Here is a 14,599-nt window from a genome sequence, read left to right on the forward strand (position 1 = left end):
GAGTCCTCCTAATAATGGAGAGGATTTTCCCATAGTAGTGGTCACATGTCCTCCTCTTAGTGGAGAGGATTTTAAGCTTATTACTCAAGTTAGAAATGTTAAGGTTTTTAGGGTTTTGCTTCTACAATTTGGAGACACCTTAAGGTTATAAATAGAGGTGTCTCCCGCTATGTAAATTCACTTTGAGATTAGTATTGTTATGCTGCCAAATTATTGTGCCATCATACTTATCTAGATTGTTTAATTTATAAATTGATATATTATTATTAAAATTAGATCAAACCTTTTGTATGTTGGCTCACCCTTTCTTTTTTCATGTTATGTTTGTGTTGTTTTCTTTCTTTTTCAATAATCACCTTTACTGGTGTGCGTAGATGAGGGAACAATAGTTGATTTATCTAAGGATGGATATGTGTTGTTGTCGTCTTGTTATTAGATTATTTTTTTTTCCTTCATAGAATCTTTAGAAAGACTCTTATCTTTCTTGTTATACTATAATTTCTTCAAAACTATATCTATGTATCTCATGTTACTATGATTATACCTTGAAATAACTATAATAACATTAGATTGTGATTTTTTTTTTCGGATATAATCAGTTAATGTCTTATTTTATTAGTCTTATTTTACTAAAACAAAACATTACATTTGACATATTAATTTTGTTAATTGTAAAAAATTTATTGAAATATCAAAATCAATTATATTTTAAAAATAATTTTATTAATTTTTAATAATAAGATAGTTAATAACGAATATCTTTTCAAAGAACCTTTAAATAGAATATCACTCAAAGGAAGAATCAAGAGGATAGCACAAAGAAAAGCATACAACGAAAATATTCATCCTACGAGAAAATTTTAAAAGAGAAGCACAGAAAAGCTCAAGAAAAAGAAATTATTTGAGCAAGATAAAAAGAAGAATATTCAAGCAACACTTTTGAGCTTCATTGTAATTTTTGCTTACTATTGTAAGAAAAAAGAAAGAGAGAAACACCAAGTGAGTCTCTAGCGCGAATATTTTATCTGAAACTATGTGGATACGTGTAGAATAGCCTATCTGCAAAGGGTAGAGTAAATTGTACATGTAACAGATAGGTCTTTTCTTATCACTTTTGTTGCTTTTGAACCTTGAACATTTAATGTAATTTAATGTGTGCTCAGAACGACAAAGTTTTTTTTTTTATTTCCTACTGTTAAGGTAACATTTGACAACTAAGATTTTCTTTTAAAGATACCAAGCGTTGAGTAAAACTTCGTCGTTGGACGAAATATTGTTTTAGTTCATGGTATCATTTAGGCAAGTAAATGCTTTTGTTGATCTTTGTCTCTTCTTTAGACACATAATGTTTAGCTTGTTTATGTTTTCTTTTATATTTTATCTTTTAGTCTTTTAGTGTGTTTTGTCGAAGACATCGTCTTGACATGGTTTGTTTTCGAGATCTAAACTGAATACCCTTTGGGTATAATAAGCTTTAAGCGTTTAATTAACTTTAACTCTCTTAGATTAATCATAACAACCGTTTAATATAGTGTTTAGGTGTTTGTGACCTAGATGTTTTTCTATTTCCTAAGAACCTAAGTGTTTTTCTAAGGTTTTCTATGTTGGGGATTGAGGTTCTAAGTCTTGTGTAGGTTTTCTATGTTGGAAATTCAGGTTCTAAGTCCTGTGTAGGTTTTTTGTGTTGGAAATTTAGGTTCTAAGTCTTGTGTTTTCATCCTAAGTTGTTTTCAGATTATTATCTCGTTTTAATGTTATTTGGTTAAAGTTCAAAATATAAGAGCGTTTAGGTGCATAAACGATTTTGTCTTAACAAAAGGCACCTAGAGGATTGTGTTCTTGTTTTATTCATTAGGGTAATTTAATTATCATTAACAACCTTTTTAGATTTTGGTTAGATAAGACAAAAGTAATAAATTGTGCACAAACTCACAAAGTTAGTAATACATAAATAACACAATCGTCTAACCAAATCACTTAGTTGTAAACTTTACTAAATTTAAATTTGTTTTAATGAAATTAAATCTTTCAATAGGCAGAGCCTTGGTGAAAATATCATCTCATTGGTGATTAATCTTTATAAAATCGTTTCAAAACATTTTTCTAAATATAATCATGCATTAAATGATATCTCGCTTATATATGTTTAGCTTTTGAATGCTAAATTGGGTTCTTTGATAAATTATGATTGCACTAGTATTATCAAAATATATAGGTACGGTGTCTCAAAAAACTAAACTAACTTTTCTAGTTGATACTTAACCCATTGAAGTTGAGAGCAACTACAACTTACATATACTTTGTTTATGTTGGATAGAAAATTTGAGTTTTGCTTTTTGTTTGACCACGAGATGAGACACAGGCCAAAGATTTGACAACTTTCAATTGTGTTTTTTCTTTCAACATCATCTTCAACACAGTTTTCGACACAAAATCCTTTTATTTTGAAACTAACATTTTTCTTCTAGGATTTAACTGAAATCTTGAGCATCAATAAACGTTATGCATAATGTCAAACCTACTAAAAGTAAGATAAAATAGAAATCCAATCATACCTTAAGATCATCAAACATATGTTATTATCATTTTCGTTCTTTTTTGGACTTTAAGTGTATGCATTGGAGTCTTCATAAGGTTTGCGTGTGACATATTGAACTTTTTCATCATCATCTCATCTACTTTCTTACCATTTTCATCCTTACTTAAGAGGACTTTAACCTTATGTTTGGATGAGCGATTTCAACAATTTCAAAAAATTGAAATACATTACTAAGTGAATTTCTATAAATTTTTAAATAGTTTTTTTGGATGGAGTAATTGACATATATTATATATCAATTTTCTTAATTGGATAAAATAATTTAATTTCTATTTTAAGGAAAACTTAACTCTATCTTTGAGTGTGAGTGAGTTAGCTCAACCTTCAACTTATGACCACTTGTCTTGACTTTCGGTCTGAGTCGACTCTCGAAGATTCAACTTAAGCCGACTAGGCTTGACCTTTAACCCAGGTTGACTTGTTTCAACCTTTAACTCTGGTTAACTCATCTTGACCTTCAATTAGGCTCGATTACTTTCAATCTTCAATCTAAGCTAACTTGGCTCAACTTTAAGTGCAAGCCAACTCAACTCAAACTTTGACACATGACAACTCAACTCAACCTTTGAGTCAGCTGACTTAGCTCGACAATCGACTTAGGCCAACTCGGTTTAGCATTCGACTTATGGCAACTCGGCTCGACCTTTGGCCTAAGTTGACTTAGCTCGACTTTGATCCAAGCTGAACCGACTCAACTTTGGCATGGACCGACTCGGCTCGACCATTGGTCTAAGCCGAATAAGCTCAACCTTTGACATAGGTCGATTTAGCTCAACCTTTGACCTAGGTTGACTAGGCCTGACCCAACTCGGCCCGACCTTTGGCCTGGGTCAACATTCGGCTAAGGCCAACTTGGCTCGACTTTGACTTGGGCTGGCTCAACTTGACCTTTGACTAGGGTAGACTTAGCTCGACCTTCGGCTCAAGCTGACTTAGCTTGACCTTTGGAGTGAGTCAACATGGATCGACCATCAATTTGGGCTGACTCAAATCGACTTTTAATCAAGGTTGACTTAGCTCAATCTTTGACTTTGGTCGACTCAGTTCGATTATTGATTCAGGTTGATTCATATCCACCTCTATTCGAGTCAACTCGAATTGATCATTGACCCGAAACGACTTGACTCAATTTTTGGTATAGGTTGACTAGACTCGATCTTTGTTCTGATTCGATTTATTTTCAAATTTTCAAATCTTAACGAGTGGAGGGAAAAAGAATGAAATTTTAAATTTTTATACTTTTAAAAGTATTTAAAATTCTTTTACTTTATTCATTTGAAATATCTTCCAAAAATATCCTTTTGGACTAAACCAAACAAATCATTTTCGAGTAAAAAATCTTATATTATTCTGATAAATAAATTATCCTTTTAAATTATCTCATCCAAACACAACATAAATATATGGATTGGAGTCCTTTACTCTTTCTTTTTCAGGCCAACCCACACTTTTGATATAATCACCCTAAATTACCTTTTTCACCCATTGGCCCAATTGCCCACGTTTTTAATATATTCACCCATATTTTTATCCTTACTTATAATTAATAAATTGTTATAATAATTTTAAAAGAATTTGATTTATGTAAAATAAACCGAAATTTGATTTATATAAAGTAAACGATGTAATCATGAGAATAAAATCCTGATTTCAAAATGAATAATTCTGAATTTTCAAAATTAAACATTTCTTATTATAATTCATTTTTAATGTTATTAAAGAAAAAAGTTATGTACGTGACTCTTTATCGAAATTTAGAGTTATATTTTTCACAATTTGTATCTTATTAAATACAGTATATATGCAAAATAAAATTTAGAATATAATTGAAAGATAATATCAATAATATATATGGCAGTGTATATGTAATGTTATTTATATTGAAAATATTTTTTATTTTATCATAGTTTTAAACATTAATCTTGTAATTAACTGTTCATTATCTAACTTCGTTCGTTAAATTGTATTTCTCTATTTTAGAGGATGAACTCTAACCATAGATATCAGTAGTTATGCTCCGGTCAACAAGTACAAAGTCATAAGTAGAAAAAATGTTCATAAACAACTCATACTTATAATTAAATACATAAAAATTAAGTGACTAAAAATGATATCACTGGGTATATAAATCCGTTGATCTTTCTTCAACGCAGAACTACAGTGTGAAACTTACCGAAAGAAATTACATACATTTAAAAACTATTTTAATAATATAATAATATATTGATATTTCAAATTAAAAATTAAAAAATAGAATTAAAATATTAATATTTTAAATTGTACTATTGTATTTCATGATTTACAAGTACTATCACCGTCACTGCTCTTCAATTTCTTTGAAGAACAACGACAAAGAAAGCATGAGATCAAGACTCTCTCTATTGACTCATGCCAATCATTAACCCTAACAACCACAGACACTACTCAGCACTGCCCACAATACCTTCCTAGTAAATCAAACCTTTTGAGAAGGGCAAACCGGTCCAAAAATACCCTATAAATTAAAACCCCTCTATTTTCATTCCCCTCACTCTTTTAGCACTCACATTCACATCATACCAAATTATATCCACAACAGCAAAACAACTTGATAGTTTATATTATAAATCAGATGATCACCGGAGAAGATTTGTACAAGGTGATGTGCGCCATGGTGCCTCTGTACTTCGCAATGCTGGTGGCGTACGGTTCGGTGAAATGGTGCAAGATGTTCAGCCCGGAGCAGTGTTCGGGCATAAACCGATTCGTGGCGGTTTTCGCCATTCCGGTGCTCTCTTTCCACTTCATTTCGATGAACAACCCGTACCAAATGAACACGAGGTTCATCATCGCGGACACACTCTCCAAGCTCCTCGTGCTTCTCTTCCTCTCGCTTTGGGCCCTTTTCTTCGCCAAAGGCTCCCTGGAGTGGCTCATCACTCTCTTCTCCCTCGCCACTCTCCCCAACACCCTCGTCATGGGCATTCCCCTCCTCCAAGCCATGTACGGCGACTTCACCCACTCCCTCATGGTGCAACTCCTCGTCCTCCAATGCATCATATGGTAACTAACTAACTAACTTCACCAACTCTTCATCACCGCGAACTCAAACGTCAAATATTATTACTAAATTTTCTACTATTTCTTTTTCTATAATCTCAAAATATATCTAACCGATTTTGGTATTTTGAAATATATTAAATTAATTGATTTTAAAGTTAGTGGAAAAATTAAATTTCTCTTCTAACTGCAAAATATACATTTTAAGATATTTTTCATTTTTGTATAGATAGATTATTTCCCAATATCATATTAGTTTTTTAATGGAAAATACTATAGGAGTAGCTCATAAGAAAGAAAGAAATGAAATAATTTTAATTGAAAATTATCAATAATAGATAGTTCTGCATTGATTTCTATTAACAAATTTTAATCGTTGTTTTCCATTAACCACTTATAATAATGACATCATTGTTTATAGGAATAATGCAAATGCAAATGCATAATCAAGATTAATGAATGTTTTATTTGAGCTTATTTTAAGAAGCGTTGGTTTAATTTTGCATTCAGTTCAAGTACCTTTTTCCAATTTTGACTGAACTCACGATGTGGTGAATGGTGTTTTTCTTCAGGTATACTTTGCTTCTGTTTCTGTTCGAGTACCGAGCGGCGACGCTTTTGATCCAGAGGCAGTTTCCGGGGCAAGCGGCGGCGTCCATCACGAAATTCGAGGTGGACGGCGACGTTATATCGCTCGACGGCCACGACATGCCGCTGCGGACGGAGTCAGAGACCGACGACCATGGCCGGATCCGGGTGCGGATCCGGCGATCCGTTTCGTCGGCGCCGGAGTCCAGCTGCTCCATCGGCAACGCCGCCGTGCTCACTCCGCGGCCCTCCAACCTCTCTAACGCCGACATTTTCTCCATCAACACGCCTCTGCACCTGCACGACGGCGACCCCCCCGCCGGCGCCAGCCCCCACCTCTCTGGCTACGCCTCCTCCGACGCGTACTCGCTGCAGCCCACGCCACGGGCCTCAAACTTCAACGAGATGGAGGCCGGCACCCCCGTCTGGGGGTGTTCACCGGTCACCGCAGGAAGAGTGTGCCTCCAGTCATCACCGGTGGCCAGGGTGGTGTGGGAGTCGCCGGGGAAATGCGGTAGAGGAGAAGAGAGACAAGGTTGCAAGGACATTACTCTCTCAGGTACGTGTATGAGTGAGTTGGTTTTTTATTTTTTTGTCAAGGTTTATTGTTTATTGTTCTTTATCTAAAATATATTGTATTATTAATTACAATTTTTTTAAACTATTATATTAGGTCAAAGAATTAAAAGAATATGTATAATTAACATTTCTTCTAAATAGAAATCGAATTGTGATGCATACAATTTATATATTAATGATTTAATAATATATTCTTTATGGCTTGTTTGTAATATTATTAAGTTTTCCTTTATGACAAACATATTTGGTTAAAAGTCCATATATATATTTTTTTGAGTTTTTTTTAGTTTGATACCGGTTTATTAAAATTCTCAATTTAGTTTGATACCGGTTTATTAAATTAACTTAACGGAGTTAAATTTTTTATGAATTGAGACGTTGACCGTGACTAGTTTTTGCCATATCACTTTTGCTATCTTTCCCAATAATAGAAACTCTGATTTCTCTCAAGATAAAACTCTAGCTGCTGCGAGCAAACGCCAGCATCGCCGACGTAAAGCCGTTGCGAAGCTTCGTTCTCGCACAATTCGTATTCCCGTTTTTTTCTCAAACCTCTTGTATTTTTCGGTGGCCTCATACTATATTTCTTAAATTAAAAAGGGTTAAATATGTTTTTAGTCCCTAAACTATTGGCCGTTTCTGGTTTTCGTCCCTCTTCCAAAGTAAGGTACAATTTGATCCTCATTCTTTAAAAAAACCTTCGTTTTAGTCCTCAAAATTTTGTTTTTAGTCCTCGTTTTAGTCCTCAAAACGTTCGTTTTTTCGACTAAAACGAACGTTTTTTAAAAATTGAGGACTAAATTGTACCTTACTTTGGAAGAGGGACGAAAACCAGAAACGGTCAATAGTTTAGGGACTAAAAACATATTTAACCCAATTAAAAATGATGGTTGTAATTATTAGCTAGGTGTATACATAGGTAAAATCGGAAGATAAAAGAAAAAAATGTGTACAATAATAATAAAAATACAGAAAAAATATATCAAGTAAATGAGTAATATTGTTATTTAATAAAAAAGTATGAATAGTATTGGTATTCGTGAATTTCAATTTTTCTTAAGAGTTTAAATTTGAGGAACCAGTAGGAGCAGAGTAATCTGCTTGATATATATGCTGTTAACTTGGCACATATCTGAAAATATTTAATTGTAAGGACTTTTTTCTTTTAAAATGGAATACATATAAGAAAAATTATTCCCCATATTCAACTAAATGTAATTAATTAGAAGGAATTTTTTGGTAAAGGTCGTAAATATAAGTTTTTATAATTTTAATAATTTACATAAAGCTGATATTTGGGAACTTTTCTGTCTACAGACTGACCTTTTACACATTGCACTGCTCTTTATTTATTCATATTATACTTTTTATTACAACTTTTTGAACTATCCTCGAACAAAAAGTGAATACATATAACTGTATATATATTATAAATAAATTGTAGCTGTCTAACAAATAAAATTTACGAATTATGATAGTCTTGTCTAAGTAAAAAGTAGAATAGTTTTGAAGTTCTGTACTAACATTCTAATGTGCTGCATTAGCATTTGACAACTTCTGATTTGAAAAATGATGTTTAAGATAGAAATATTTTATATTCATTTAATATTATTTTTTAAAAAAATACAAAAATTATTTTATTTTTGTAGAGTGTGTCCAATGAATATAAAAATATATTATTTTACAATTATCTTAATGGTTTGATCGAGTGTGAAACATCATTGTTCAGTTAAAAACGTATAAGTATTAGTGGTGATGATAGTATCTGATGGATAATAGCAACGGTCCCGTGAATGAACAGTGTCGTATGCGGGAATGAAGGAAAGACATGTCATTTTATGGCAGTGTGTTTGCTTGGCTTGTAAATCAGAAGTATCAAACCTTCGTTCTTGTAGGTTGAGCTTGCGCATGCCCATGCGAGCTTTTCAGACACTGTGCGTACGTTTTGTCCCCGACCATCGTCAGCAATGGTCTTTGTCCTACTCTTACCAATTCACTGCTCGTGTCATACTCATAATTAAGCATTCATTTTTCTTTTCCTCTTAAATTTGTTCAACTATCTTATTTTTGGATGAAGCCAAATAGAATGAATATATATATATATATATATATATATATATATATATATATATATATATATATATATATATATATATATATATATATATATATATATATATATATATAATTACAATTATTTAATATTCCTTTTGTTCTCTTCTTGCATTATTTTTAGTACTTCTTGGCATTTTTCTCTTCTCGCCTATGCATTGTGGATGGGAAGTCTCTTTATTTAAGATTTCCTTTTTTAGTATCTCTCTATCCTTTTTCACTGACTTGGAGTATATTAAATAGTAAAATAATCTGTGGATACCGGAATACTAGATAATAAACAAAATATGGAAAAAATACAGATAGAAATAATAAATATTAATGAGGTATATTATGTATTATACATATAAATATGTGTGTGTGATTGTTTACATATTGTTATTGTTTAAAATAAAGGCTTTAATTTTTTTTACTGTTAATGTTCATCAATAAAATATATTCTTCGTTATGATGATTTTTTAAGATAGATTATTTTATATAACTATTTAATTGGTTGATCTGTAATTGTTTTACTTAGTCATATATATATATATATATATATATATATATATATATATATTTGTGTAAAAAAAATTTATATGAAATTCCATTCATTTTACTCTCTATTAAATATTCTACAATAAATTCATATTTAATTTATTTTTTTGTTTACCACTGTGCATGTGTCGGTATGGAAATTTTAGACTATAGAGCAACAGAGGAACGAGGTGAAAACAACGGTAGAAGTCATAGGTAACAAAAAAAGTAAGTGTCAATTTGACGTGAAATCAAGTAAAACGTATGTATCTGGTTTTTATTTAACCTTAAACAATTTTAAATAATTCTTTTTTATTTTTCAGTTAAATCTAAGATTTAAACTTCCGAAGCAAAAGAAAAACAAAAGGTTAAGCATGGGTTTTTTGTTGAAGAGAAACTTGGATTTTTATTTATTTTTAGCTCTTAGTGCTTTCCTTTGCGAAAGTATTATCCCAACTTTGTTAATTCTTGAAGCGAATTATGGTTTTGGTTATCTTCCATCATAAACTGTAAACTATGCACGTGAGAAATGACTATGCATATATTAAACTCTGAAAAAGGACTTAACAGGATGGCTTCATAATTTGATTTTAGATCCTGAAAGAGTACTCTCGGGCACTAGACAGGTGGTCCCTCCTACCCTCTCACGCCAAAACATATAGTTACTTAAAATATATAAAAAAATCCAAGTGGTCAAAGCATTATAGAATTATATATATATATATATATATATATATATATATATATATATATATATATATATATATATATATATATATTTGCCACTTTGCTTAGTCAGAAGCTTAATTGATAGTAGCCATCATTTGGAAGAGAGCACGTGTGTAATGATGATAGAAGTAATATCATTCCCTAATTGGTGGTGAAAATGGTGTACAGTCTACCAAATCATAACACCGAATCATAGGCCCCTGAATTTTCTTTTTTCATTTCAATTTTTTACTTTTCCTTCTATCTGTACTACTCAACTCGAATAAATTTGTTTCTGGTAAAAATAGTGATGAAAAAAGAAACAAGTAAAAGATTTTTTTAAGAAATATTTCTTACATCCATTTTTAACATCTTTTTATATTATATTCATGATCAGCTTGCTTTATTACATTTTGTTTATCCTTTTATATTATGTTCATGATCACATCTTCAATGGCTTTCGAATAGGTATGAAAGAGCATTCATAATCAAACACTAATAAATAAGATATTTGAATTATTATGCTTTATTTTTTAAATTATTTATAATTAGATTGTTACATAGGTACTGATCCTGTGATGGGTGTTTATATATTTATCTTTATGCGGAGTAGCGTGAGAATATGATTTTTTTTATTCCTGATTCTCATGTAAGTCTCCTTCTAATTATTCATACTCAATGAAATGCAGGTGGTAAAAGATCGAGCTTATTGTGTTTTTTATTCTAATTATTTTTGGCAATTATGACAGATAAAGAAATGAGCTTCAGAGACAGCACCAAAGTCCCAGACCCTAAAGACACAAATGCGAAGGAGCAGAAAATGCCACATGCTTTTGTCATGATGAGGCTTATACTGGTTGTAGTAGGAAGAAAACTTTCCCGAAATCCTAATACGTATTCCAGTGTATTAGGACTTCTTTGGTCTTTAGTCTCTTTCAAGTAAGTCATACACAACCCTTTACCGGAAAGTAACTATAATACTGATGTAAACAAGAAATAAATAAGGTAAAAAAGAGAAAAAGTCAAAAAATAAGTGAAAGAGATAGTTTCATGGAAAATAAATGAACAAAAGTAATTTTACTTATTCAAATTATAATAATTTATGATCATCATATAAACGCTTGTTTTTTTTATTTTAGCATATAATAGGTGATGTGTTTAACATAATAAACACCAATCAGTTATATTGTATATTTCTTTTACTTTTTAGGAGAAAGGTTAAGTTTGTCTTGTCTTCTTGTTTTTCTCTTATTTCTTTTCTATTCTTCACACATTCACTCTTCAAAACTACCACTCATACTTATATATATGTCCATTTTTCATTTTACCAAAATTTTCAATCTTCCCACATATATCCTGTCAACTCCACTAATACTTCTCTTTTCTCGCCAAATTCATCTCGTTTTTTGAGGTTATATTGAAAGTTATGCATAATGAATTATATATTTCCCCAATATATAGTCTGAATGATCTACATAATCCATTATGTAGGACTCATAATTGGTTACGTAGTGATTAAATGTATTTGTCTTTAATGTCTTATGCAGGAATTATAATTGATTATGTGAATAATAAATTTCTAGAATAACTTTTAATTAATCGTATATAATCAATAAGAAACACGTCCTATTAATTATTCACCCATCTATATTTCAAAAATCATGACAGGAATTTGTTTTGAATTTTTGAAATTAAAATAATATTGTACTAAAGATATAACTATCATTTATATAACAATATTCACATTTCTTTTTCTTATTTCACATGAAACACATAATCACACTTTTTGTTATTTTCTCTCTCATTCCATTCACTTTCTTTCATTCACACAGTTTCATTTTCTATTTTATTTTTTGTTTTTCGTTCATTTTCAACCAACTTTCTTCACTGAACTATTTCTCCCTTGGTAAAATTTCATATTAAAAAACCTTTTATGCATGTGTAATTAGCAGCTATGTAAATTTTATACCTTTTATGATGTGATTTTACAGATGGAATATGGAAATGCCAAGTCTTATCAAATCATCCGTCAAAATCATCTCAGATGCCGGCCTTGGGATGGCTATGTTTAGCTTAGGTATTACATTTCATATATATAAACAGCTTTAATTATAATATTATACCCGTGCATATTAGTTTCATATACACTACCTCTGTGTTTAAACATAACAAAAACAAGTATCTATATTGAATAAACTGAAATATAAACTAAGTACAATAATTTAATCATATGTAATGTTATAATTAAGAATATTTTTGTTATGACATTATCAAATTATCATTTCTCCTGAATGTAATATGTCCCTATAGCACGTGATGTTGGAGGAAAAATGAACCCAGCTGTAAAATGAAGAGGAGAGTAGAAAATTAGTAGTCATATATCTATTTCTATACAAAAGCAGTGACAGATACACATTGCCAAATGTGCAGGGCTTTTCATGGCCCTTCAGCCCCGTATCATAGCCTGCGGTACTAAAAGGGCAGTTATGGGCATGCTCATTCGCTTCCTGTGTGGACCTCTTGTAATGTCTGCATCTTCCATTGCCATTGGATTGAGACATGACATACTTCACACTGCCATTGTACAGGTATTTGAGCTATGCATATATGTGGAATGACTTCACATCTGCACGCACCACATGGAAATTGTACCTCATATGTTGCTAAAGGCAAAAGTTAATATATTACAGTTAGACCAATAGCTGAAATTGCCGTACTTATGTTTCTAAGTTTGCCTCAATTTATACTTCCAGGCTGCTCTTCCACAGGGGATAGTGCCATTTGTATTTGCCAGAGAATATGGCCTGCATCCTGATATTTTGAGCACAGGGTAAGTAAGCAAGGAATTTTTTGCTTCTGAGACCTCATTATTTGGACTTGATTCAATGCCTGTAGCATCTTAATGAATTGAAAATGTTTCAAACTGATGTTAAAGATGTATAAAATTTCAATGCTGCATGTCATGCTGTCGTTGCTGGCTAAATTGGATTATATGTGTAAGAATATGCTTTTCACTTTCTTGATTATAGAAGTCAGGCCCCAGAATAGTTTAATGATACAACATCAAGGTGATAGTTGAGTGAGAGTGGGGTAATATTCATTGTAGAAGGTTGATTGGAGGATAAAGTACTCAGAAAATGAAATGATGCGAAGACTAAGCAAAGAGTATTGTATGTTAACATGCCCCACATAATAAGTTGATTATTATGCGGCTTTAGCTAAGATAGGATACCGAATCTATCACACATATTCTCCCTAACAACCAGGGCGTGTATAACTTGGACATACATAATTATGTGTGCTAATTGTGACTCAAAATGCATTTGCCTTTTTCATGACGAGTTTCCCTCAAAATTTTAACCTTAAAAGCATTTTCGAGCACCCTCTTTTACCTTGTTAGTAGGTAATCATTAGTACACGAAGTGTTTTCTTGATACTGAAAACCCAGAGAAGGCTCTATGCAAAACTTGGTCTAGTAAGACTTTAACACCATCCTAGCTTACCTTTCTAGTCACCCTTTAGGTTAAATTAAGTCAAGTTAATGTTAACTTTCAATTAACATTTGCTGTCTTTTTCTCTTTTGCAGGGTTATCTTTGGTATGCTGGTTTCCTTACCGATAAGTCTCTTATATTACATATTTCTTGGCATATGAAGGGAACGAAGAGAAGTTACAACCTTAGAGAAGAAAAGTATTATCCAAACTATAATAACCCTACTAGACTAGGTGGGGTAATATATATACACATATTGGAAAGCTTCCATGTTTCTCCATGATTCTGCCAGCACCGACCACAATTATATACGAAGGTTGTCCATTATTGTAGACACCACCTGCGGAGAAGGTTGACTTTGGTAAGGCCAAACTTTTTCAATAGACACAAGTGTTAAGGGTGTGACAGAAATGACAGAGAGTTGTAGCTAGGATTTATAGTTTTAGACATGCCCTGCTACTACATAGATTAGTGGTAGCCGAAAGGGAAATAAATATTATCATGACCAATTATTAAGGTAGGAAACTTGCTTTGTTGTTGGAGGTTGGAAAAGCTTGTGGGAACAAATGTTGACCCCTCCTCCCTCATATAAAAGTTGGAAGGCGACATTTTGCCAGATTTATGGCACTCTAAGGTGATTTATGATTTTGTCTTCAATATATCAAACCAATGAGAATATAGTAATTGATTGTATGTGAAACAAGGCCTTACCACAGTTGATTAAGCTTTCAAAAGCAGATTCTTATTTTCTCTTTTAATGGAACAAGGGTGGGGTTACATGCAACAGTGTCAAAATAAGATTATTACTTATTATAACTCCCTTATGTGTCTTTTCCAACAAATTATTATAATGGACAACAATTGAATGAGTCCTAATCCTACAGGATTTCTTCTGGCATAAGCCTTCAACATCACAGTTTCTTTCATTTGAGGTGAAAGAGCAATACATACAACTGATTATGCTCT

At 31.8% G+C, this 14,599-nt stretch overlaps 1 protein-coding gene across 1 annotated transcript; it reads left to right on the forward strand.

The window, feature by feature from the left end:
• The first annotated feature begins 4,957 nt into the window (after positions 1-4,957).
• Positions 4,958-14,358, forward strand: LOC124844367 (auxin efflux carrier component 6). Its single transcript, XM_047321290.2, has 7 exons — positions 4,958-5,641; positions 6,211-6,785; positions 10,891-11,080; positions 12,133-12,218; positions 12,572-12,729; positions 12,895-12,971; positions 13,728-14,358. Exons 1-7 carry the CDS (start codon positions 5,211-5,213, stop codon positions 13,792-13,794), a joined length of 1,584 nt encoding a protein of 527 aa, XP_047177246.1. The 5' UTR covers positions 4,958-5,210; the 3' UTR covers positions 13,795-14,358.
• The last annotated feature ends 241 nt before the right edge of the window (positions 14,359-14,599 follow it).

This window comes from Vigna umbellata, chromosome 1 (genome assembly GCF_029865625.1).
Source record: "Vigna umbellata cultivar VRB3 chromosome 1, Vumbellata_1.0, whole genome shotgun sequence".
Taxonomy (NCBI): domain Eukaryota; kingdom Viridiplantae; phylum Streptophyta; class Magnoliopsida; order Fabales; family Fabaceae; genus Vigna; species Vigna umbellata.

Bases quoted from the DNA above. Each gene is read 5' to 3' on its own strand.
- LOC124844367 (XM_047321290.2), top strand. From the start codon at position 5,211: ATGATCACCGGAGAAGATTTGTACAAGGTGATGTGCGCCATGGTGCCT. The intron at 12,219-12,571 runs GTATTACATTTC...CCAAATGTGCAG, and splicing joins GATGGCTATGTTTAGCTTAG to GGCTTTTCATGGCCCTTCAG. The intron at 12,972-13,727 runs GTAAGTAAGCAA...TCTCTTTTGCAG, and splicing joins CCTGATATTTTGAGCACAGG to GGTTATCTTTGGTATGCTGG.